This window comes from Pteropus alecto, unplaced genomic scaffold (genome assembly GCF_000325575.1).
Source record: "Pteropus alecto unplaced genomic scaffold, ASM32557v1 scaffold86, whole genome shotgun sequence".
NCBI lineage: Eukaryota > Metazoa > Chordata > Mammalia > Chiroptera > Pteropodidae > Pteropus > Pteropus alecto.
In genome coordinates, this window is record NW_006442109.1 from 31,121,795 (window position 1) to 31,148,486 (window position 26,692).

At 38.3% G+C, this 26,692-nt stretch overlaps 1 protein-coding gene across 11 annotated transcripts in view; it reads left to right on the top strand.

Moving 5' to 3' along the window:
- MEIS2 (Meis homeobox 2) overlaps window positions 1-26,692 on the top strand; it is a 198,079-nt gene that overhangs the window by 53,946 nt on the left and 117,441 nt on the right. For all 11 annotated transcript variants that reach the window (XM_015596041.2, XM_015596039.1, XM_015596043.1 and 8 more), the window contains one exon: window positions 7,792-7,937. In XM_015596041.2, the coding sequence (XP_015451527.1) occupies window positions 7,792-7,937 (146 nt within the window). The remainder of the gene's footprint in view (window positions 1-7,791; window positions 7,938-26,692) is intronic.

Consider the following 26,692-nt stretch of genomic DNA (forward strand, 5'->3'; position numbering starts at 1 on the left):
CTTCTTCTTCTTCTTCTTCTTCTTCTTCTTCTTCTTCTTCTTCTTCTTCTTCTTCTTTTTTTGCATCTCTTTTGAAATGTAGGTTTCTCGGTGGGATATCCTAAATTAAACTCCTGGAAGGTAGTCCTGAAAGAAAATGTCTTTTTACTCTTGGTGCATTTTAATCCTGTTTTCAGAGAACTATATTAAGAGAAAAAAAGCATAACAAAATGATGACAGAAAATGAGCTTACAAAGAACTGCGTGTTGCCATTCCACAGCTACATGATACTTCATTTTTAACTGTAATGTTCTCAATAATCTAAACAGCCTGGACGATGGACAGCCCTCTCCAACACTCTCTCTTCCTCATTGGAATAGGGCGTGTTTAAGATGGAGCACCGTTTTCATAAACAGCATATGACACATGTCTCAGGCACATAAGGACCTTCTCTGAGGAGGGCCATGCACATATGTGAACACTAAAATACTGGGCATGATACTCCCAGCGCCCACAGGGCAGGGGTTGGGGAGTAAGGTAGCCAGAGGCTTGGTGGCCACTAGAACAGGTGACCAGAGCCAGGGACTCTCCTTCAGGGGCACTTTCTTCAAAGCAGGTTATAGCTTCACAGGGTCCTAATACTATGGTCTAAAGGCTCTTGCTATCAGTTTGTCCATTCCACTAACATTTGAGTATTTACTCTCTGTCAGGGCTTAGGAATCAGAAATGAGTAAGACGCAGCCTCTGTCCTGAAAAAGCTTATAGTCGAGCAGGACAGACAATTAGCAAACAGATAAATGTCAAAACGAAAGAGTATAACAGACATAAGAACAAACTGCTGACAAAGTAGAAAGCATAGTATACTAACTTTATTAATGGGAACTGGGGAAAACTTTACCAAAAAGGTTCCTTTTTCACTGAGTTTTAAAGGTTGACTAGGAGTTTGCCTGGACAAAGAAGAATGAATGGAAAGGAGGGAAAGGAAAAAAATGAAGAGAAAGGGCATTCCGGGTCAAGCAGAAAGATCTCTTGGCTCAGAAAAATCTTTAAAATTCAACAGGTGCTCTTATTTCAAAATTATACTTAATTAGAACTTTAGATCCACAGGGAACAATAACGATCTTATAGATAATGGATATACCTTTTGTGTAAAAATATGTATCTGCTTGTTTCTTGGTTCATATTTACTTTTAAATGTGCTGACACCCACTATCTCTTTAGGACATACAAGGCCTCACTCTTGGGGTTTGTTTCTTGAGCAGCGAGGGCTAATCCAGAATCAGCTTCACTTTTCACATCTTCTTTCCTCCCAAGGGAGTGAATAGAGGATATGAATGTGGTCTTTGGAGGACAGACACTACTCTGCCACTAATTGTGTGACCATTGACAGGTTAATGTCTTTGAGTCTCAGTTTTCTTATCTGTAAAATGGAATCGATAATAGTAGTTATTTCATTCGTTTGTTGTGTAGATTGAATGAGGATTGAAACATTGCATGTGCCCAATGAAAGTTACTTTTGATAGTGGTGATAATGAAAGTGACAACAGTGTTGATAAAGAACATGACTGTATTCTAGAGATACAGAAATGGTGTAGAAAAGGGACAACCCTATTTAACATTAAATAAAAACATTTTAAGAACTCTATCACTTAGTGTTTGTATATGTATGCATATGTATATGTGACTACAGGCAAAACTATGCAGTTTATCTACAAATATATTTGGACACTTGTGTACCAATTGGTGAATTATTTGAAATATATACAATTTAATTTATATACACCTAGGTTTATAATCACATATATCAATATCTATGTATTCATAAATATACCTAATTCCTAGAAATAGGTTATTTGGAAGATGTATATATGTGTGTGTATACATGTGTGGGCATGCATGTGTGTGTATGAAGTTAGTGAATTTACATTGTACAAACCGAAAATTATAATGAATATATTGAGTTTCTATTTATCAAAAAAGAAAGGGGAAAAAGCCATGTTCCCCAAGATGAGATATTTTTTAAAGTATATATTTTGTATGAATGTACCGAACTATTAAACTTGGTCCAAAACTTGGAGAAGTGAGGATTAGATAACACATCACTAGCTTATCCAAAAGAAGTACAAATGCTATTAACCCAAATACATATTCATTTGTCCTAATTATTTCTTCAAGAACACAGGACTGAGAGGTCAGTTTTAGATGTTTATTATTTGACAGTGTACCAAAATGTCATAAAAACCTTATTCTGTTTTTTAAAAAGTGACTTTGAGGCAGGGGAATGTAGCACTTAAATCACAGTTCTATGAAATGTTTAGTAGTACTGAACAGTGACGGCATCAAAGCCCACGAGACCTTGACTGTGTGGACAGTACATTCTCAAATATTTGTAGCATCTCTAGGCTCTGAAAGTCAGTTTGGTGCTCTCCACGTAAGGGTCTCCACTTGGATCACAATAAATCCATTATAAAAATCCTGAGTCTCAAAGATTCTTGCTGTACTAAATATATGTAAATCCCTCGCAGGCATTGGCTTACTTTTGGGAAAAAAGTTTGCACATTTCTGTTTGAACCTGGATGAGCCTGGTCCAGCTCTAGCTCAATCTCAACCCAGGGCCTTAAATTTAATCTCTCCTCTGCACTTAGACCTTTGCCTATAGGATCAAACCTTGCTTAAATCTGTCATTGATAGCAGGGTTCAAATGAGGTAATGCTTTGAAAAGTAAAAGATGATTAACAATATTAATGTGAACATACCAGTGGTAGTAACACTGGACTTGAAGTTGCCTGGTCTCTAGTTTATCCTTGTAGCTGTGGAATCTTGGGCAAGGATTTAACCTCCTGGCCTTGATTTCTTCACTGCTAAATGTCTGGGTTTTTCTTTGTTTGTTTGTTTGTTGTGGAGGAGTAGGGAGGGGGGAGGGGGAGTAGATAGAAAAAGATGGACTAGGACCCTTTTGGTCATTGAGTTATAGTTCTGACAGGGCGAGAAGGCCACATCCCGGTGGTGTTGAACTCATCATAGCACATCATCACTGTTTGTATCATTCCTTTATTCCAAACCAAGTAGTTGATGTCTAAAATATAGACATTTTTGGCTAAATGGAAGAAGTAGTATACTTCCATTTTATGGATTGGGAATGGCTGCCTTAAAATCATCTGAAAATCCTCTCATAACATAGCCATATCTTTCCTTGATTCTCTGGCTACACAGCTATGGATGTGGATTTCTGCCTCCACCTAGATGTCTTGATCTGTGGAAAGGATGTGTGACTTGCTGCTGAGCATGGATGTAAATCCAGTGAGAGATGTTTCTCAAATCTCTCAAAGTCTCAAACAGGAAGAATACCCAGAGATTAGATTCAGGCCTTCAGACAACCAACCACCACCAGGGGTAGCAGGCTAAGGGGATTTCTTCTGTGCTCTACAGCGGTGTTTCTCAAACTTGAGTGGTCATCAGAACCACCCAGACTGCTTAGTGACACTCAGATTGTCAGGCCCCATTCCTGGAGATTCAGATTCAGTAGGTCTGGGGCAGGTCCAAGAATTCACTTTTCTCACAGTTTCTTCTCAAAATAGTGGTCTCTATTTTGAGGGTTAGTGTCCTATAGCTTCTTTCTTCCTTTTTAACCCTCACCACCTGAAGGTTAGGATGGGGCTCCATTATATCGGCCAGTACATGCGATGGAGAACAGCATGGCTTTCCTGCAGTGAATAAGGCCCAAGCCAGATTGCAGGTGCTCACCATGACCAATGACTCCATTCATGGGAGTAAAATAGAATTTTAAGTGAGGTCGCATTTTATTTCAAATTAGAAGGTCATCTAGTTTAGTGGCTTCCAAAAGCCAGTTTAAGAACGAGTGCTAGGCTGAATGCATAAGCAAAACCAAAGAACTTGTTAAAAATACAAATTCCTTGTCTCTGCCCCCAGGATACTTTGATTCAGTAAGTCTGGGATGAGGCCTGGGAACCTGTGCTTTTAACAATCTCTCCTGATGATTTAATCCACTTCAAAGTTATCTATCTACAGACTTTGAATATTTCTTTCCATAGTCACACACAGTGTGTTCTAGTAATACACAGCTATTTTGAATCTCTTTGCCCAAAACTTAGACTACACCCTTAGTCAAGGTATTAACCACCTTTTAAAAGAAGCATACCCAGTATTTATTTAGTTTTTCATCATCAGAGGTGGCATTGCTGGTGGAATGGCCTTGCGATTACGCCCTTCAGAAAGGCCCTGATGGGCACTGAGTTCTTTGAAGAACTGCTGTTCCTGGCATGTTTAGACATGACTGCGTGCACAAGGGCAAGCCACCCAGCTCCTTGGGTACCATATTGAGTGTGCTTGCCCCAGATTGGGATGATCAGAAAGAGGGGCAGATCCTTGAGGAAGCTCACTGTAAGTTCAGTCATGCCCTCGCCCGGCAATCACTGGGTATCTGCTCTGGGTCAGACATGGAGTATGCTCTCAGGATAAAAAGATAAACAAGAAACAGTTCCTGTTCTCAAGAATTCCACACTTTGGAATCCTAACTTCAGATGCTGAGGCGTATGCCATTATCTCCCATACCTCCTTTGGCACATGCATCTGTACAGGTATACTCACACTTTTTGGCAAAAAAACTCATTTGGTACAGGTGCCAAGGATTGCCAACTATCTTACACACACACACATAGCCCAAAAACAAGAAAACAGTATCTACTTTCAGAGTTACGAACTCTAACATCTGCAGAATTTTATTTTACATTGCAGATCACAGTTGCCTTTTAAATTTTTGCTTTATGCTGTTGTTAGTCCTCTATGCTGAAGTTGGTTCACAATCTATTGAAGGAAAAGACAGTGGTATTTATTGTATATTTGGAGAGGAAAATTCCTCTCTTTATAGAGGTATAAACACTAATGTTAATTTAAAAATATAACGTCTAGTGTCTAGTTATTATAAAAATAAGGATATTTTCCTTTACAATTATTTGTTACACTGGATTCTAATTCAGATATTTTATGACATTTATATAAAATGGACTGCTTTGTGTTAAAATTCATGTAATGTTCCTGTCTTTTTCAGTTTAAGTCAGCCATCAAAGGATCTCAATCTAGCTATATTTTTTTTCCGTGCGCTAAATACAGTGAATCATATAGTTTGAAGGTGTTACCAGCCCTCTTTGCTTTTAAGCAAGAGAAAATGCACTGTGGAAATGCTGCCTCTCATTTTTAAGGTCACCGATTGGGTTAAAGGCAAATGCTGTTTTTTGCTGAACTTCCTTCAATTAAGCCATTAACCTTTGAAAATAAGTATATTCAAAAATCTATCAGAAAAAGCTAAATGAGATTTTAACAAAATCCTGACAATTTCAGCTTAAACATATACACAGAAACCATATGTGCTTAGAAAGAAATATATACACACAGGCATTGTTTACAGCCTGTGTTTTTATATTTGGAAGACACTGAAGGAAGAGCCATTCCATACATACATTATCTGAAATGTACATCCAGATAGCCCACATAGATTTCACATTAAGAGACAAAGATATCTTTATCCATAGTAGGTAGACAGACTGACTGACTTCAAACTCACTTGCAGTGTGGATTTTTTTTTCCCTCATCTCCGGGTACTGCTTTTCAAAAGCGCCTCAGGCTACAGAACAGCACCTCAGATCCCTAAGGCCCACTGCCTGGCTCCTAATAGCCACTCTCCATCTGTGTCACATGAACAGCTGATGAGATCGCTCCAGTGTCTGTATTTTGGAGAGCACATCCACTCAGGTTAAAATGCTAGGGTTGCCAAGGAGCAGTCAGAAGCCATTAGTGTGGGTGAGAATTTGCCTTGCAGCAGTTCCTTGGCATGGTGGGAAGCGCGCGCGCACGCACGCGTGTGTGTGTGTGTGTGTGTGTGTGTGTGTGTGTGTGTGTCTGTCCTTGTGCAAGTGGCCCCTTAGTGTACATGGGTCTGCAGGGTGCGTAGACAGATGAAGAGTAGACTCTGAACATACAGTATTCAGAAGTCAAATGCCTTTTGTTTCCCTGTACTCTGATTAGTTCTTTGCCTATTTGGGGTCCCTTTGACTCACTCTTTTTTTTTTTTTATCATAACAGACGGCAAAGAAAAAGAGAACAGCAACTTCGGGGTCATGCTCTAGTGTTTGGGCAGATGGAAGGGAGCTGCTTTGCCTTGGGGCAGGGTGGTTGTAATGAAGTGGCCTGTCAGTCTGTAAATAGTGAGGGTCATCTCTTCCATGTGATGGAGGGTATCGCATTGCAGTGAAAATGGAAATGTCAATAAAATTAATCTGCCAGCTCTTTGCTGTGGCTTTTCTGCTTCTCTGGTCAAAGAAGGTTGAGGGATTTTTTTTTTTTTTTTTTCGGTGGGAGGAAAAGAACAGGTACAGGATAGCCCACAGAGCGGACCCTGAAGTTGGAAGGCAGGAGCCCAGTGGGCAAGATGTCATGGTGCAGCCCAGTCCAAGAGGAGAGAGCGTCCGAGAATGAGCCGCAGATCTGTGGCATTCTCCGAGAAGCTGCTGAGCAGCTAGCTCAGGCTACATTGAGCACAGAGTTTATTGTTTTAGGCTTTCTTGGACAAGGTTTTTACTTAGCATGGGATTTATGGCATTTACTGCTAATGAATGTCTATTCTTAAATTACAAAAAAACCCATCTCAGCGCAATTCCCAGATGTCCTTCCAGGACCCTGGCTTCTTAAACACCAGCGGGGAGCATAAACTCTCCACTTCTCTGTTTTCCTCTTTCGTGTGGCTCCAGGCTAATGATGTGCAAGGAAAACACAGCCATCTATAAAGCCCCTGTGCTGTCCCCGTATTCTTCATTTATTTTGCATTTGATTATGCCACAAGTCGGATCTTGTTTCTTTCCTTTTTTTAAAGTTATTAGTTCAAATATTAATGTAGGGATATGGCATATATTGCTGCTCTTGATTGATGCCTTCCCAAAAACAGGAAGACGTGCTCGTATGAATTTTAAGAAAGTAGGGGTCCTGCAATGCCTTGCCAGAAGAGTTTTTCAGATACATAATTTAGATGCCCTCCAGGCAGGCTTTCAAGGCATTTTTGCCAGAGGGCAAGAAAAAATAACTATGACTGTTAAAAGTAAATGATTTTTGCTAATGCACAATTAATGCCAGAGAAAAGCATAGAAGAGAAAGATGTTGATAGAAACTTCTGATTAAGTGAGCACCCTACCTTGATGTATACCCCCTTTTTTTTTTAATGATAACGATCAGTGGTGCAGAGAGCTAAAAGTTTGCATGTCATGCAAATGCGGAGTGCAGGGTCATCTGAGGAGTTTTCAAGTGTGTGTGCTTAGGAGGTGACAGTTTTAGGAGGGGCTGAGCAGGCAGTGTGTTATGTGCAATGAACAGTGACACAGTTACTGTCACCTATGCAGGCAGCCTAGAATATATAGACTACAGAACATTTAACTTGATTGCCCTACAGTATGTGTTCACTATGGGCACGGGATGCATTTTCACCGAATGGGATTTCTGATGGCGGTTTTCCCACATTGGATTCCGTAATTGACAAAGAGCTACTGCACTGTGTCAAGCGCACAATTATAATTGAATTAATGATACGGGAGAGTGTGAGACACACAAAATTAACATTTGAAGAGGCCTGGTTTAATTTTGTCTTTTACATATTTGTGTCTCCAATTATACTTTAATGAAAGAGAATATACCCGCTTAATGGATTTCTTTCAACAAGCTGAGCTGAGCTCATCATTAGCTGCACATTGTTGTTGGCCCCCTTTCTGTGTTTTCTCTAATGTATTTTCATTTTTTTTTTCCTACTAGGGGATGGTTTAGACAACAGTGTAGCTTCACCTGGCACAGGTGACGATGATGATCCAGACAAGGACAAAAAACGCCAGAAGAAAAGAGGCATTTTCCCCAAAGTAGCAACAAATATCATGAGAGCGTGGCTCTTCCAGCATCTCACAGTAAGTCAAGATGAAAGAGAAAAATATAAGTTTTGTTGTCTTGCCTTTTTCCAGTAAGTTATACAGGTGCATACAGATTTCTTAAAATAAGATGCCTATTTTCCCTTTCTTGAAATCTGATGACTAACAGAATGGTTAAGGTTTTATCAACTATCACCATCCATAGAGCACTCTCTAGAAAGATTTTTGTTTTAATAGGCCAAGAATGGACCTTATTCAAAATGGTCTAGGACCCTGAACAGTATAATGAGTAAATTTATTTGAGGTCTGAGAGTAACCAGATAATGCAACTGCAACCAAGGGAAATGTTTGTAAGAAGCTTGTGAAACCATCAACACTGCCGATTACACTCTTAACGAAAGCCATCTCCTCTAGGAGGTAAAAAATGCACCTTGCCACATACACGTATGTCCAAGCTCGTGGTATCAAGTGCAATTGTAATCACTGAAGCAGCTTTCAAACATGTTATGTGTTTATATGACAAACGCAGAAGGGTTATAGGTGCTATAACGCCTTTGTTCGGAAGGTGGAGATTAAAGATTCTTCTTTAGCTGTTCAAGTCCATTATTTTATAAGCTAACCCTCTTCACTTCTGGGAATAGATCAACTATGTGCAACATTTTTTAAGTAACAATTTATCTTTATCCTCCTATTTGCAATCGGTTTTATATGGGTTTTATGTGTCGGTATATACTGTTGACTCTTAAGACTCTCATGACAAAAAAATTACAATATATTTTTTACAGTGTAACTAGGCACTCATATTTTACTGTTCATTTGGAAATTCTAGGAATGGTAAAGATTTCATAGGCTGTTTCTTGCTATAATATTATTTTCAGGCCATTTTATTTAGGCTAATGCTCAAAAATAGAGTCACGCATTAAAAGCTGAAGGTCTTTGATTATCCAACTTGCGTGTTGCCATGCTGAATGACATTAGTTACAGTGTCATGGGTCCAGGACAAGGTTCCACTTTTATTTATGGTGGCGGCTGCTGATCTGCTCTTCTAGCAGAGCTACAAAGGGCAAGGGGCGGAGTGGTGGTGGGGAGGGCAAAGTGATAGATTCACATTCCTAAATCGGCCATTTTGATGTAAGGACATTAGTAGCAAACTAAGGTGTATCGATCTGGCCTGTGGTGTCAGGATTAGCTGGGAGAACCAACGAGGCTGCTGGGGCAGTGGTTATTCTTGCCTTGCAGCTATGGCCATTTCAAAGGTCAGGGCCCTGCACTGACTCGGCTCAGAGGAATTAGACAGAACATGCGGTCTCTGGGCTGATTACTTAACCAAAGACAAAATAATGAGTCCTAAGCAAATACTGACTAATTGAAAGGGCTGTAAATCCATTACATATTGGTCAGGGATAATCAGGAGTATTTAATCACTTTTATCTATTCAGGAGCACTGAAGCTGCAACAGCAAAGCCCTGAACCTTGCCATGTGGTTATTATTCTCATCATTATCAAAATTACTTCACAGCTGTTCTTTGCTACATCACCTCAGCTGGAGATTTACTAACCTGTAAAATGTTTTTAATTTGGAAGTCGAGTGAGTGTGAGGGGAGGGGTTTCTCATTTTTAACTGAAGGTTTGTTTGGTTAGAGTAGCAACTAAGAAAGGCAGGGAAGCTGCAGGGTAGGCATGCCACTTTCTCCCAGGAGTTTACCTGTTCAGTTTCCTCCCTGTCTTTCTTCACACTCCACTTTTCTTGGTTGAAAATAAAGACTTCAACAGTTGCTTTCTGAGCGAACATCTCCCTCAGTCATCAAAACCAGTTCACAGAACAGCAGAACCTTAGAGAATTTAGCTGCTCTACTTACAAATGAGGAGGCTGAGACCCAGAAAGAGAAGCGATTAGCTCAAAGTCAAGCTTTGACCGGGACCCAAGGCTTCCTTGTCCCCAGATCTGTGCTTTTTCCACCACTTTTATGATGACTGCTAAAATCATTATCACCTTTAACTGTTGCATATAAATCTCATAACCTCTGCCATCAACGCACTCAGCTTCAAAGGGAGGATGGACTGGAGATATGGAGAAGCAAAGTGCTGTTTTGTTTTTAAAGTTTCCTGCTCCTCCAACCTTTCCAAATAGAGAAGACTTTCCTGCACCTCTTTCTTCAAGCCACCTTTCTCCTTCACCACTTGTATTCTGTGATTTGAATTTCCTATGGAAGTGTCCAGGGCCCTTGCTGGACCTCCTGCCTTGTCCTGTCCCTGTCCTGAAAGGAATCCACCCTGTGCCGTGGCCACTGGCAAAGAATTGTGGGTGGCCAGTGATTCCTAGGTGCTTGTGGCTCTACTGTGCGAGATGCTACTAAGCGAGTGCTTTCCTCTTAGTTAAATGTGCACAAGGCTTTGTGCAGAATTCTCTGTCCACCTGAAAATTTTAATAAATCCCTATCTTTGGAGTGGAGAGAGGATACTCAAATAGCCAGAGCTGGAGAGTCTAGGAAACTGGCATTTCAAGCTCAGTTTTCCTCAGTACTGGCTGAACCTCAGTTAAATCTCTTAAGTTCTCTGGACCTTCCATTTCCCCATTTTTCAAACGAGAGATATGCAGTGCAGGCTCCTTTCCCACGCTCGTAGGTTTTGGTTCTGCTGAAGAACATTTATTCAGAACACTGCTCTGTCCCAGCCTCTGGTCATCCTTTCTTCTCTGTCCCCCTTTCTTTTTGCTTTCCACTAAGTGCTTTATTTTTCTCCTCCGCATGGCCTTCTTTCACCACATGGCCCTTTCATTACTTCCTTCCACTGGCTTTGTCTCCCAGTCTTTCTCTCTGCTCCCCTTCTCTGCCTTTTTTGTACCTCCCTTGTATCTTAAGGAAATTCTTCTTGGCTTTATCTTTGAATTTTTTTTCTACCTCCATCCAGACTTCACCCCAGCTGAAGAGAAGAGGTTCAGTAACTTTGATGAGGATGGTCCTGTAAAACTTTTACTTTCCAATCTTTAATGAGCTGAAAGATTTACTCTGCTATAATTCTGAGCTCAGAAACCAAGAATGGAGACCCCTAACTAGCGACATGTTAATTTAGACTTCTTTTCTTATGTGCATTAACAGGCATGAGGAAGTCCTTCGAAATAGAGATGTCCTACTATATTTTTCTGTCTTTTAATTAATTTCAACTTTCAAAGTGAAATGTTGGCTCTAGCTCACTGAAAATAGATGTGGTCTAAATTATTATTTCATGTAAATTTCTTTACAAGTACATGATTCAATGTGCATTTCTCCATTATTAGTCTCTTTAACATTATTTCAAACTGGTTTGTTCCCTTTTGTGCAGTATGACCTGTTCTTGTATTACAATAATCCCTGATGTACCCTTTTTTCTTTCTTTTATAAAAAAGAAGCTAATTGAATTATCTCATTATTTTAATTTGTTAAGCAAATGTATTTTGCATCTCAGGATGTGTTCTTAAAGAAGGGGGCTGCTAAGGCTTTGCCCCCTGAATGGGCCATTGGCCCATTTTGACATTCATGCATTCATTAACTAGGAGAACATAAAAGAACTCTGGTTGTATTTTTTTTTTCCAAACACCCAACCAGCATGGAGCAACTTCTTCCAATAAGCCACAGGGGTCTCTCTACATATGTTCTCAACTGCAAGCTATTGTCACCTATTCTGAATACCTCAAAAGGCCCAGAGAAAAAAGAATCCCACCTCAACAAAGGCTGACTGTAGCAATTGTTAAGTCTTAGTTTCAATATGACAAAAATCATTAACCTTCAGTTTTCTTGGAAGAACAAGTTTCACTACAACTGTAACAGTTAAAACAATCCCTCAAATTCTTATGCACTGCCAGCTTTAGGGGAAAAGGTAATATATTTGCAGCCAATTGATTATATTGAGGAAAATATTTAAACTAAATTCAAAGTGGCATTTAAAAAAACAAACTATTTGATGAATTGAGGAATTTTCATATTCAGAGTTAAGCATTTTGAATTTGCTTACTCTAAGGCTAAGTAATTAGTTTCTAGTTTCTAACTACCAATTTCCAAAATGTCTTTTAAAAATCCCCTTTAGAAAAACACAATAATCTTAAAGAAATAAATCCATATATATATAGAGAGAGAAATTCAGCTATTGAAAATGTTGTATATATTATTATCATCCCCCTCTTCTATTGGATGATGATTGTGCCTGGCTCTCAGACTAAGAAATCTAGTGAAGATCGAAGAAAGAATCTGTTGGAAATGTATGTGCTTTTGCTGGAAAGTATCCAATGGCAAAAAAAAAAAAAAGATCAGGGAAATCCTAGGGAAGTATACTCCTTTCACAAACACATGGAGATTATGATATCATAAAAGTAAGCCTGCCATTACAACTGTTTTTATTTGACTTCAACGATAGTTAAAGAAAGAAACAGCAAGCAATAATACCCAGGCTAACGGTTTATTCATAACCATGAAAAACTCCTCCATGGCAAGAAGTCCTTAGTGTGCTCAATTAGGCTCTCAGGCACCTCCACTTACCACCTTCAAGAGCTCCCCTAGTTGTGCTGCAAAGAATATATTTGATCATGGAATGAAAACAGGAAGTGCTCACACACAAAGACACCACTTGCTCATACCAGTCACTGACTAAAGGTTTTCTTATTTGAAAACATAGGGATAAAGCTTACACTTAGGGGATGTAGGACTTCTTTCAAAGATATGTATACAGAATCAGAAGCAAATTTACTTTAAAGTGACATAATTTTATGCAGCCTTCTTGAAACTGCAGATTCTAAACACTCTGCCTTTTGTTCACGGCATAAGGCTTTGTCCTGTCACCATATCTCTGGTGGTGAGGGAGAAACCTGCCACTCAGGTGTTCATTCCTTTCACTCCTGCCCTAATAGAGTTTGCTTTATGGGATTTGTAAAAGTCTCTTTTTGGCAATAAACGTGTTTTAAAGTATATTGTCCTACAGAGACAATAAAGCCACGTTATGAGTAAATAGAGCCCCTTTTACATTAGAGATACGTCTCTCTTCTCCAATGATTATCATAATGTGTGTGTGTACATATATATATATATATATAGTTAAACTAAAAAATTATTAACCTTAAGTCTGAATTCTTGCTAATTTTTTTAAAAAGATTTTTAATTTGTTAGCTCATTATTCTCAGAAGCTGATATACTAGACTATTTTGCCTTTTAACTAGTTCTCTTTATCTTGTGTAGATCCAGATAGCTTTTTTTCTTAAATGTGATGATACAATGTCACAATTAGGTGCACATGGCCTGGAATCTGCAGCACAGTAGATTTTTAATCTTGAGCAGTTATCCTCTCTAAACTTCATTTTCCATGTCTGCAGAATGGCTATAATTCTAGAACCAAACTAGTAGGGTTGTTGCCGGGATTAAATGAGATAATGTAAAGCATTTCAGCCCATGCCTGGCTCTTATAGTAAGTACATAATATAAAGTAACTATAATATTTTAATCTAGTTGAATGGCAACAAGAGACTTTGGCCAATGGAACTGGCCAACTGAAGTTACCACTCACTTTCCTGGGACAATATGAGATGTGGAGACCAGGTTTTGCCAAACAAGTTCCAAATGCCCCTCAGCAGGAGAGAGTGTAGTCTGAACTCTGCCTTCTAGAGCCATATAAATATTTGATGGCTGCTCACTGAGGCTAGGTAATAGCATCACAGAGTCCTGGTGCCAAGGGAAAGCCAGAGCATCACGGACTTCAGGGTTGGGGTAGAAGGTAAAGAAGCAGCTGGTTACAGAATAATTCAGGATGCCTCTGCCGAGCCTACTTTTTGAAGGGAATGCTCCATTTCACCTTAAAGGGTGTGAGCAGTGTCTAGAGTTCCCAGCTTCCTCATAGAGTTAGAGTCTAGGCTCTCTGAGAAACTGTGCAGTATGTTTTTTTGTTTGTTTGTTTTGTTTTGTAAAAAAAAAAAGGGGGGTCACTGGAGTTGGTTTTGAACTCTGTGATCTGGGGGTAAATTATTCAACCTCTGAGCCTATTTTCTCACCTGAAAAATGAAGATAGTATGTATGTGCCCTTCTTGGCTGGTTGGGTTGCCGTGTGATTTCAGTGATGTAGTCAATTTGTGAATTGTAATGTGTTGCACAAGTGTCGAATATTTTGGTCTTTTGGTTGTGTGCTTCGATTTTCCGGCGCCTACGGCCTCTAGTTCCTCATGAAATCACCAAGAGTGAGAGAGAGTACTGCCTGTCTTGTTCATCTCTACCCCAATTTCTCCATTTGTCCATTTCCACAAGGGTATCTGCAAAGACACTGATCATTTCTGTCATTAGAGGTCTTTTTAAGGGCCTTGAATGGTTAATCAAATCAGCATTTCATGGACATTAGTTACTTCTACTTGGAAATGAGTGCTTTCATTGGGCTACTTAATTGCTCTAGGCCAAATTAATACCGAATATAAAAATGTTGGCCTTACTGATAATGAGAGAAGGCTGTTCTCACATTCAGAAATACAGATGTGCACTGAACACAAGTGGGGCTCAATGGCTAAGAAATACTTATGTGGAGACGCACATGCAGAACACCCAGCTGAAAAACACCAGCAGAGAGCTTCCCGCAAGCAGTAGAGGGAGGCCACCCCTAGCTTTAGCCTTTGCATTGTTTTTCTGCTTGCCAGGAGAAAACATCTGTGAATTATTTGAATGGAACCTTATACTGGAGATCCTCTGAATTGGTGTCATCTCTGTTTAATTTCAGGAAATGATGTCACAATGCATTAAATAACAGTGCTGGGTAATTTATTTTCCTGTGGACATGCTGTCTTAAGCATTCCTCTTCCCTTGCAATGTTTCCAATTAACTGTAAGCTTGAGTATTCTTCCTATTTCATAATGATTTTGAGTGGTGGGGGAAGGAGATTGGGGTGGGAAGAGTGATAATTTTAGAGGTTGCCGAGGTTCAGAGCTAATGGCACATCCATCAGGCTCTTATTGGGACAGGAGGGAACTGAATGTTGGGGCTATGATCACCAGTGGCAACTTAACAGCAGTGTTAGTTGGTTTTAAAGAATGTCAAAAAAAAAAAAAAAAAAAAAGTCTGAACGTTCTGATCTTTACTGTCCAAAGAGCCAGTGGATAATTTTAATAGCGACCTGCATACTGTAGCTTCTGCTTTTGTCAAAGTTTCTATGCACTCCCTTCTTCAGTAAAGAATAGAGGACATAAGTCAATTCCATGTGCCATCTGTCGTCGTTTTTACAATTTCTCAAATTAAAGAGACAGGCCAAAAATTTAATGTTGTGTTGAATCCTAGAAACGCCTCTAGAAGAAATAAAATTGCAACTAAATTTACTTTGTTTCTCTTGAGAGAAAAAAAAAAGATTGCATGCTGCTGTGTCATAGCCTTTTACTTGTAGTCCCAATTCGGTGTTTAGAATTGGATTATAAGGGTTTCTACATGTGAAAGACTGATGTGTTTGAGATTCAGCAGGCTTTGTCCACATTCTGAATGACTTTGAGGTAGAGTCCCCAGTACAGTGACGGTGGCCTTTCATGGGGGTGATGAGATGTGTGGTCTCCTCAATGCAAAAACATCTGGTCAAGACATTTCAAAAGTACATCAGACAATCCTGTTTAAAAAGAAGTTCAGCTGAGATAGACTAAAAAATTAAGTCCCAGATTATGAGCTACAAACTGACAGACACATTTTAAAAATAAGTAACTGAGTGAGAAGATTGAAGAATTAAATTCTTATTAAATTACTATCAAAAAGAAACTAAAATAATTACTAACTCAAAGTTTAGCACCCAATTTCATAAAATATCATTCTAAGTATAATTGTTTAAAAATACGTTAAAGAATTCAAGGAGATGGAAAATTGAGGACCCTTGAATAAAAGAAAATAGAAGGCATGTGCATATCTGAATATTCAGCTATTTTAAAACTCTAAGAATAGAATGCCATTAAATGCTGTTTAGTGAAATCCCTGAATATTCATTCAGATCATAGTGAAAATTTCCATTTCTTCATTCCACATGACCATAGTTTGCAAGTGTATTCTGTGGGGAGGTGGAGTTATTGGGAATTAAAGGCCAGGTTGACTGGGTTAAGAGAACAGCCACTGTTTGCTGCCCTCATCTTTGCTGCCCGCTAGGGTCATAAAGTGACCTTAATATTCAGGATTAATTTTTATTTTAGAGATTGTTACTGCACAGATTTCAGAGGACTCCTGGAAATGCCCCGACTTCTCTGTGCTGTAGTCTGTTTTTGCAATTTGGAACAGATTATGAAGTGTAAAGATGGTATCCAGCCCCATCACTCCTGTTAAGAAATAGTGACTTGGGTAGGAAGCATTAGGTGGGTTGAATGGAATTTGTCTTATTACATTTATATGCAGTGTACTCCTTTCTAAATTGATTGGCAGCCGTTGTTTACAATATGCAAAGTAATCACTAGCACCCTTTAAAGGTGTATTATCCTCTTAAAATATAATAGTAATGCCATTTTCAGGCTTTTACATTTGCTATTCATATTTTGAACTGCCAAGTCCCAAATCTGCCAGAACTAATTTAAGTTGTTTTTATCTAATAGTGGATAAGTTGTCAAGTCACAATATAATGGCAGATAATTTTTCTTAAACTATAGTTTTACTTCTGGGTTATTATAGATAACACGAAATATTTGTTGACTCTGACTTTGATTGTCCACAAAAAGAAAAATTACAACTCAAGAGATTATTATTGTGGGATTCTGGGATGACAAGAAATAAAGAGAATATTATCCAGTTATTCTGAGCATTATGGAAAATTAACATGAGCCACTAATCAGCCCTCTTTCAGTCACCCTGTCCACCCCCCACCTCCCACCCCCCAGTTCGCGATCTGCTTTGCTGTTAATATAGCCAGATAATGAAGATCCACCCTGGATAATCCCAGTGCCAAATCTTGTTGCTGTTCTTAATCATAATACCTCAGTTATCACATTATAATATAACTATCCAGACATATTTACTTCTTGCATCATTCCCTATATTCATAAATATTCCAGAATTAATTTTGACTTGGAATATGTACAATTTCATAACTAATAATTTAGAAAAGAATAATCCCGTGATATCAATCATGCTACAGTTGTCAAATGGCTTATTTCTTACCCTGGACACGTGGTGTGACCCTGTCATAAGCTGACAGTAAACAACCCAAGTGTAATGGGGGTGCTGCTACCCTAGTCTTTCAAAGAGAAAAGGGCTTTTATCAATGGAAGAGATGAATGCTGGATTATTCCCCATAGGTTTGGTGACATGTTGAAACTCTCTGTAAAGGCAGCCTTATTATTATTATTTTTTTTCCTATGGTGAAAAGATATAGATTCCAGTTAAAGGTTTCAGGATGCCACAGGAAGCTCATGAGTTACACTTGTTTTAAACCCTGCCTCACAGTGAATTAAAAAAAAAAGGGATAAGAGGGCGTGGGCAATATGAAGTCATTCTTAGTCAATTATAGGCCCAGTTCAGTTTTTGCATTCATTTCTAGGAAAACATAAATTTAGACCTGTGTGGCAAAATCCTACTGATTACTTGGACGTTGATAAAGACCCCTCTTATTGCTTAATCCTGAAGCTTTTAGGTTTGCTGGTAAACCACTTAAGTGATAATCAAATGTGGTCATGTGGAAAGGCATCGGTGTTTAATATGACTTCTGTTACCAGCTTCAGAATTCTTTCAAAACAGTTTGAAATTTATTTATTTATTTTTTGCAGAGCAAGTTTAAAGAAAAGTGTGATTTTAGTTCTCTTTGGTTCTTATTTGCTTGCACTTTCTCGTCACTGTCTATCCCAAACAACCCCCAACTCCTGTTCATTAAAATGAATATGGAACAAGTTAAACAGAAAGGGGTGCTTAAATTTTCCTGAATCTCTGATTGGAGAAGACAACGGAAATGTAATTCACAAAAAGAATCAGCGCTTTTCATACCTTTAGATAGTTAGGACAATCTGTAAATTCTTTGTGCTTTATTAAAATAAATATTTCAGGGCAGGGAGAAAGAAATTCCCACTGTTTATAAGACGATATGTACACCAGAGGCAGCAGAGTTAGGACCAATTTGAAAGTACTTGACTGGGACCTAAGTCTCAATTCAGCCTTTTGCTATCTGAGTTATTTTGGGCAAATCACTTTTCTGAGCTCTGGTTTTCTTACCTTATTGTTTCGATGATTAGCTGAGATTTAGAAATAGCCCTTTGAAGAGGGCAGAATACTGTACAAGTATAAAATGGTATTTATTGATATTTTCTTATAATCAACTGAAATAATTAATTTGCTCTGTCTTAGCTCCATGAAACCTGAACTTGGATATGGATAAAACACCCTTCAAAGAAAAATAGTGTACTTGTTTCCTTTGACCTAAGCCTATTTGGCATGAGGATCAAATCCTACAGTTAGCATGATATATATCAAGAAAAGGGCAAAAGACCCTATGGATTGTTCATATTGTGGCATAGTTTTGTGGCATCATTAATCAAAGGAATTTTTGAAATTTTATAAGCTCAAACTGAACAGGAAGAACTGGATGATAACAAACTAACCTTACAATAAACTTATTCCCACTTGTATCATTATAGCTTTGGACCAAGCTCATTGGGGATTTGGACACCTTTGTTCCTTGTCCATAGACTCTTCATCCTGAGATTCACCAACTTGCCAGTTTTCATCTGGCCAAAGTGGTGGAGAAGAGCAGTTTTACATCTTTAAAATGGTAGTCTCACAGGCTCACTCAAGAAGGTGAAAGGCTTTGAGAGACAGAATTATCTTATTCCAGCAAGAGACTAGTGGAATTTTTTTTCCCCTAAGGATTGTTTCCATCTGGATATGAAAATAGGCTACCTTTGATTCTACATTCAGAGATTCGTGGATGCTGCAGCTCTTAAGACAGAATCATCTTTGGCTGAAACACAGAATATGTATGGGAGAATAGTGTGGAAAGCTTGGAAAGGTGTATCGAGGCCTAAGGCTTAGATACAGAAGCCAGATATCTGATTGGGGGACCTCTGTGGAAGAGTTAGAAATGGTGAGACTGTAGTTTGAGAGCTGATGCTGATCTTTATAGAAGTAATGCTTGAAACAATGACACTGGATAAAGGTAAGGAAGAGTATGCAGAGAGGTGGGTTAGAGGACAGAATCTTTTTAAAGACTACATTTAAAGGGAGGAAGAGAGAAAGTAATGAGCAGAGATAAATCAGAATAGTAGGAGCATTATCAGATTGTGTGAAGAGAGAAAGAGTTTCAAAGTGGAGGAAGTAGATTCTGTAGAAAGATCAAGGACAATGATGACTGAAAATAAGCCTTTGGATTTGGCACTTGGGGGTCATGGCCTGCGTTTGAATTCTACAAACTGAGGAGTGAGCAGGCAAAGTTGGAAGGGAACAAAGGAGGAACAGAGGACAGTGCGTGGGAGTGGCAGGATTTATTAGCAGAGATCTATCAGGTGAATCAGGTGTGGGAAGGGATCCAGGAGAAAGAGACTGAGGTGTAGGTGGGCAGATGGGTGGTGGTGGTGGTGGTGGTGGTGGTGTGTGTGTGTGTGTGTATGTGTGTGTGTGAGTGTGTGTTTGTGTGTATAGAATGACAATGGATAATGCAGGGTTCAAGAAAAGGAGACCAGTGAAAATCGGGGTCAAAGTACAGATAGAAACGTGAATAGGAGACAGACACATTTCGTAAAGAATTAGAAGAAAGCTGAGGGAATTCAGAAATAAAAGCTTCTCTAACTGGAAAAACCTAAGCCTAGAATTGACGACTTGGGTGAGAGGAAGGGTTTTAGTTAGAGAATTCTTGAATTGGTTGACCACTAAGTCAAAATAATAATGAAATAGTTTTTCCTTGGATCATGAATGAAAAATTGATTCTATAGTTCATCTGAATAATGAAACAATTAAGAAAAGTCAAGATATTTTTCAAAAAGAAAATGAGGGAGGTATAAAACTACCAGGTGGCTATCACAGTAGGGAGAATAATCACATGAACAAAATAAGAATACACAAATCGATCCTAATGTATGGAGAAATTTATTAATTTTATAGACATCGCTTCAAATCACTTGAAGAAAAAAAGTATAATTCAATGAATAGTTTTTAGTTAATGGTTTATTTCTGAAAAAAACAATCAGTACTCTCCATCAAAGTAAATTCCACACATTTAGGATTTCTTTGAAGTAAGTGTAACCATTTTTCTTTATTTAGTGATGTCCTTTCAGAGCATAAAAGCAAAGGAGTTATTTTAAAAATCACGAGAGATTTAATTTAAAATAAAAATAAGAGCTTTCGAATGTTAAGAAAACACTTAAAATAAAGGTGAACATGAAGTGGCAAAAATAAGTGTAATATTATATAACAAGCAAAGGATTAATGTCCTTAATAAATAAAATGTACAAATTAACATAAAAAAGTACAGTAGATAAAAGGCACAGATGAATAGCTTCATTCTCAAAGAAATACAAATGGCTAATAGGTAATTGAAAAATGTTCAAGGTAATTAGTAATCAAACCAATTTAAAAATTGGTAACAAAATATTTTTCTATCAAATTAAGAAAAACTAAAAAAAAAAAAATAGTGTTCAGCACTGTCCAAGGTGGAAGAAAATATCTGCTTTAATGACAACAAAAATTGACTTAATCTTTCTGAGATTTAAACTGGTAACATGTATGACTAATTAGGTCCTTTGATCCAATAATTCAGTTTCTAAGAGTTTATTATAAAGAAATAATAAAAAATGTACATAAAAATCATGCAAAATTGTATATAATTATTTATGTTAATAAAACATGGAAAATCATCTATTTTTTCAATTATAAGAAAGCATAATGAAATATTATAGACTACTGTGTAATCATTACAAATTATATTCTCAAAAATATTTTGAGATGTGGGAAAATCTCTCCATATATTACCAGGCAAAGTAAAACAGAAAAGGCATTATATGCAGTTTTGCAAAGTAAGTATATGGATATATGCATAAAAGAACAAATGAAAGTGTTAACAGTGATTATCTTTGGGTAGTGAGATCTGGGTGACCTTTTTTACTTTATGCTATTCATATACTCTAAATTTTCTATAAAATGTGTGCTGTATTTATAATACAAGACAATAAAATTTATTTTAATAAAGGACCATGCTGAGTAAGGAGGCTTATAAAGTGTGTCATGCTTTGGGAACAGAGGGAGCCTGTGGAGGGGCTGTAAATCCAGATGTAGACTAAGAGGGAGAACAGAGAAGCCAGGAAGGAATATTTTAAGGTCTGTGATCCCGGAAATACAGCATCTCTGCTTGATGAAATCCAGGGCTGGTGAAGTAGAGATGGATGACATTGGAATTTAGAGGAGAAAAAGTATTAGAAAGCTCTTTGTCATATAAATATCGAAGCCTTTAAAAGTAAAGGCAAGCAGTTGGATGGAGAGAAATGTTCTTGTGTGTGCAGAAGCCATTGGGGAAAGTGGCGGTAGCTTAGAGGTCAACATTCTTCTGGCAACAGTAGTGGAGAGGAATGATAGTAAATGCTGTGGACTTCATGAGAAAAGTGGGTGGAAAGCCTTAGGTCGGGCTGAGAGCAGGGAGTAAGAGAGAAAAGGGAAAGAAAAGTACGGGATCCCTTCCCTGATTCCGGAGGGACTGTTATGGAGGAAAAATTGGGTGACTTCGATGGGAGAGTGTCATAGTTCAGGCTGCCATGACAAGTACCACACAATGGGAGGCTCAAATAACAGAAATTTATTATCTCACAGCTCTGGAGGCAAGTCCAAGATCAAGGTCCTGGCCACATGGGTGTCTGGGGAAAGCTCTCTCTTTGGGTTGCAGATGACCACCTTATTACTGTGTCCTCACATGGCCTTTCTGCAGTGTGTGTGTGTGTGTGTGTGTGTGCGCGCGTGTGTGCGTGTGTGTGTGTGTGTGTGTGTGTGTTTAGAGAGATGTCTTTTTCTCTTTTTATAAGAACACCAATCCTATGAGATTAGGATCCCACCCTTATGACCTCACTTTACCTCAGTTGCCTCCTAAAAGCTCTATCTTCAAATACAGTTACAATGGGGTTAGGGTTTCAACATGTGAATTTTGCGGGAACACAATTCAGTCCACTGCAGAGAATTTTTAGGGAAACTATTTCAGGACGAACTCAAATTTCAAAGTCAAGAATATGTAAGTTATGCTTGTGGAAAAGATCAAAGTTATTTTTATTTCATGACACAGCAGGTGAGGGTGATGGCAAAGAGGCAAGTTAACTTAAGATGTGGTGAGATAAAACAACAGACCAGAATGTCAAGAGTAACACCTCGAGGATTGCAGGCCTTTGCTAATAAAGCTCCCTAAGATACTGTTGAAGATTGAAGTAGAGAGACCAAAATAAAGATCCCCAAAATGTTTCTTCAAAGCACCTGGATGGAGGAGAGAAAGAAGAGCAAAGAAGGCATGGGGATTATTACTCAGTTGGCTAAAATAAACTACAAATTCAGTTCTTATTTTGATCATGCTTAAGGTTTGTTTGATCTAGCTGTTTTTCCTTAGAGTTCAGTTTTACATATGTTTCAGCACCCCAACCAGCTTGTGTATTTTCAAGATTTTTTTTTTCTCTTTCTTTTCCTTCTTCGGTATTTGGATCAGGGAGGGGAAGGACTGAGGGACTGAGGTCGGCAAACAGGCTCGTTCCCTGGTTTGTCAGGCTGTGCTCTTGACCCTTCCTCAGGACCTGTGATTAATACACGCTTTGTAGAGGAGACTTGGCAAACCCTGCTCTCCACAGGACTCGATTCATAATTCACAGCGAGCAGGAGGAACAGGGGCTTTGTGGTGGCTTGTTTGCTCTTTGCCGCACAAAAAGCAATGCTTTCTGACCTTCACTGTTATCTAATCAGGAAGTAGACAGTCCTGGCGTGTAGTTGAGTCCTCCTAGGGCTCTCTACAACTGTAAATTATGTTCCAGCTCCCCGGATCTGGGGCACGCCACACTTTACATTACTATTGTGTATCTTAAAATAAACACCATCGCAAGCTGTTTATTTTGGTGTTACTATGTATGCAATTTTAAAACAGTGGTTACTTAAACAAATGTCTCTGTTCCCAGAGCACTTGAAAGCCAGTGTTTGCTCCTGTGGTTTTGGGTTTTGTCACTTCTGTTTGGTTTATATCTGAGATCCACACTGTGAGCAGTTGGAATGAACCTGGCAGCATATAAGACACAACCTGTTGTTGGGCCCTGCCTTTCACCATGTACAGCTGTCTTTCTCCTCTCCCCACACCCTCCCTGCCCTCTTCAGCGCCATATGCAAATGGACAAACCTGAGATTTTGTTTTCTCCTTGGGGTGTTCAGATTACCCCTATTAGTCATCTAGAACAACGGTTCCGACCTTTTTGGCACCTGGGACCAATGCTCCTATGAGAATCTCATGCCTGATGAACTGAGGTGGAGCTGAGGTGGTGGTACTAGCACGGGAGCTGCTGCAAATGCAGATGATGTTTCTCACCCTTGCCTGCCACTCACTTCCTGCTGTGAGGCCTGACTCCTAACAGGCCACAGACCAATACTGGTCCACTGCTTGGGGGTTGAGACCCCTGATTTAGAAAGTCCGTTAAGTTCTTGGATGCTGTACAGTTTAATTGAATACATGGTATTGTGATGATTCTATGACAACTAGTCCCAATATTCATTTAAAATTCTCATTTGTGTACAGTAAATATAGGGCATATTCCATTGATAGAGCTGAGGTAAGATGAATGAGAACAGGGGCAGTGGACAAAATGATTATAAAGATATTAAAGTTTTGACAGTGACTTACCTTGTGAACTTGAGGTCTTACACCTCCACTGCATACAGGAATACAATAGAGAGGTAGAGAGTCTTAGTAACATATAAGACTTATGTGCAGGACTTTGGTATGACTCACAAGAGGCCACTTACTCATGCTGTTTCCTTGGGCAAGGTATTTAACATCTGTAAGTCTTCATCTGTAAAATGAGTAGTATTGTCTGAGTGGGACGGGGAACCAAATGAAATAGAATATGTAAAACACCCTATCGCAGTGCGTTGAACAAAGTTGGTACTCAATAATTAAAATTTTCCCTTCTCTCTCCACCCCTCACATCATGACATTAATGTAGCTGTGGGTGGTTTGTGTATAGTCCCATGGCTTGAAGCTGCAGTTAATGTAATGTAGAATCCTCAGTTCCTGACCTGATCTGCTGGGTGATGTTTGGGATAGTCATTACCCAGAATCTGCTAAACCATTAGAGATGGGCCACAGCACACCAGACTGCCTTCTCCATTCCTTGGCCAGTTTTCAAAGAAAGAAGTAGAGGATGATTTGAAGTTTCTGTTGTTAGTGGAGATATCTAAAAGCAAATTACAATCATCTTTCCATCTCAATGACATACATTTCTTCTATTATACTGATATATTTTGAGGGAACCTTTTGGATAGATTTACTGGTTAACGAAAGAATAGATGAAAATCCTGCTTGGATTCTTGAGTACTTCAAGAAATCAAAATTCAAGTGTATAATTTATTGCCTTTTATACTCAGACTAAATATTAGTCTACACAAATATAATTTTATTATCATAAGTCAGTCGTGTTAATGAAACAAGGGTTTTTTGCATATATAGTTATTTATGTTTTCTGTAAAAATCAATACTACTTTGAAAAATTTAGATTATAAGCCTATTAGATTAAAATTGCATAATATAATAAATCTAAAATACTAATGAGATGATGTGGAGCTGATTGGTTAGGCAGACATATATTTCCTTCTTCTAAAGCACATATACAAGGTATTAGAAGTGAAAAGACATTCTTTTCATTATTTAGATACAGACTAGACCTAATCGTTTTTTGTTGCACTCTATGATTTCATAAAGGTTACCATACAAGATATTTTTAGTGTGTGGATATTTGACTCCAGATATAAAGGAAAGACTCAATGATCATTGAGTGATTGAAAGCTTGGATGAGGCTTCAGTGTCTCTTACTGGCTGAGTTGCCTTGGGCAAGTTAACCTTTTAAAAGCCTCAGTTTCTTCCTTTGTCAAATGGGGATAATAATAATGCCTCCTCCTTGTGTGATCAGGATGTAGAAAGGAGATAATACAGGGCCAAAGCCTGTACCACATTTTCCATATTAAATACTGGGGAAGGTTAACTCATCATTATATTAATCCTTTAATGGGGAAACACATTTTTTAATTTTCATTATTATTTTGAAGGTGGAATAACTTCAAAATTTTTGGTGTCACTGACTCATCTCTGACTTAAACGCCATAGGAATCCCATTTCCCCTGAAGGAACTAAACCACAAACACATAAGAGGGGTGTGAGATGGAAATAAATGGAGAATAAAAAGAAGACCTGTATTGTAACTAGGTAATCTCCATTTTTCACTCTTCCAAGCTAAGAGTATATCCTTTCTTTCATCCTTTCTGTGACTGGCCAACCTTATGACATATTCTATCTAGTTAGTGGTGTTTTTCTTCTTCTAGTCTGTTTATTACTTTCCTAATAATTAAACATAATTTGACAAGCTTTCTGTATATGTTTATTCTTTCTTCCCAATTTCAGCCACCTCCAGCTCCTGTACCATGTCCTCTTTGATTGTCTGATTTGACTGCATTTCCATCCTTCCTCATTTCTTTAATCTCCTATATATCACTTGCATCTGGAGTTCAAATAATTGTATTATTTTCTATTGGTTTGCCTCATCGAAAACAGCTCAAAAATTTTATTATAATGAGGGCGAAGGAGAATGTACTTTTTTGCCCCAATAACATTAGATGGCATAGTGACAACTGTGTGTTTGTTAAAAAGCAGTTAGCACAAATTAGAAATACTTCACAGCAGATGTGTTTTGTGAAAGGATATGCTAAAAAATTAAACAGAGAATACTTTCCGGTTATAATTTTAGAAAAATATTGTGCAATGAAGCAAATTTACAATTCATTTAAAATCAACCTTTTTATAGAGTGTGTGCCTTCATGATAAAATTTTGACAATTCTGCAATTTGTTTCAGTGTTTCATTGAGGGGGTGGAAATCCATCTGCTAGTTATTTTGGGGGACACCATTACATCAATAAAATGATTCCAAAGTTGTACACAGACTTCATTTTAAATTAATGTGTGGTTGTTTTAAGTATAAGTGACTTAGTTAAAGGTAAAAGTTTCTATTATATGCATAATAGCAGGAATTTCTTTCTTCTTTCTGTCAAACACAATCCCAGTGTGCCATACTATCTGTCCAAGAACATTTTTGGGCCCTGGGTTCTTATAGACGTTTCTTATTTTTACTTCACTGACCCCTTTTCAGCTACGGGATGGGCACATTTTTTTTTTTTTTAAGTTGCTACCGTTGATACAGTTGCTATTAATCACTGTCTGCCATGTTGTGACGTAGGTTCTAATAACATCCCATTGAGTGGCTTTTGCAAGCTGGAGGCTTACCAACAACACTGGCCTTTGATATTCGACTCACACCAGGAAAAAGAAAATGTAGAGTGAAAAAAAAAAAAACTACAAATAGAAAAAAGAACAAAAACTGGAGAAAATGGAGTGAAATCAAAAACAGATAGCTTTCTGTGAGCTGCTTAGTTTGCCATGGGAGCAGTGAAGCTATAAATCTCAGCGGCGTTGTTTGAAAACTGAACATGAGGCTGCTAAATTTATCATTCATTCTTTGTTGTTTCAGGGAGGGTAGTAGCTGGTTGACCTGGCTAACTTTAGTTCCTGTCCTCTATTAATAACATTTCATTTTTCTCAAAATCAAAATTTGGCTTTTGCTGGATCAAAGGATACCAGGGGATTT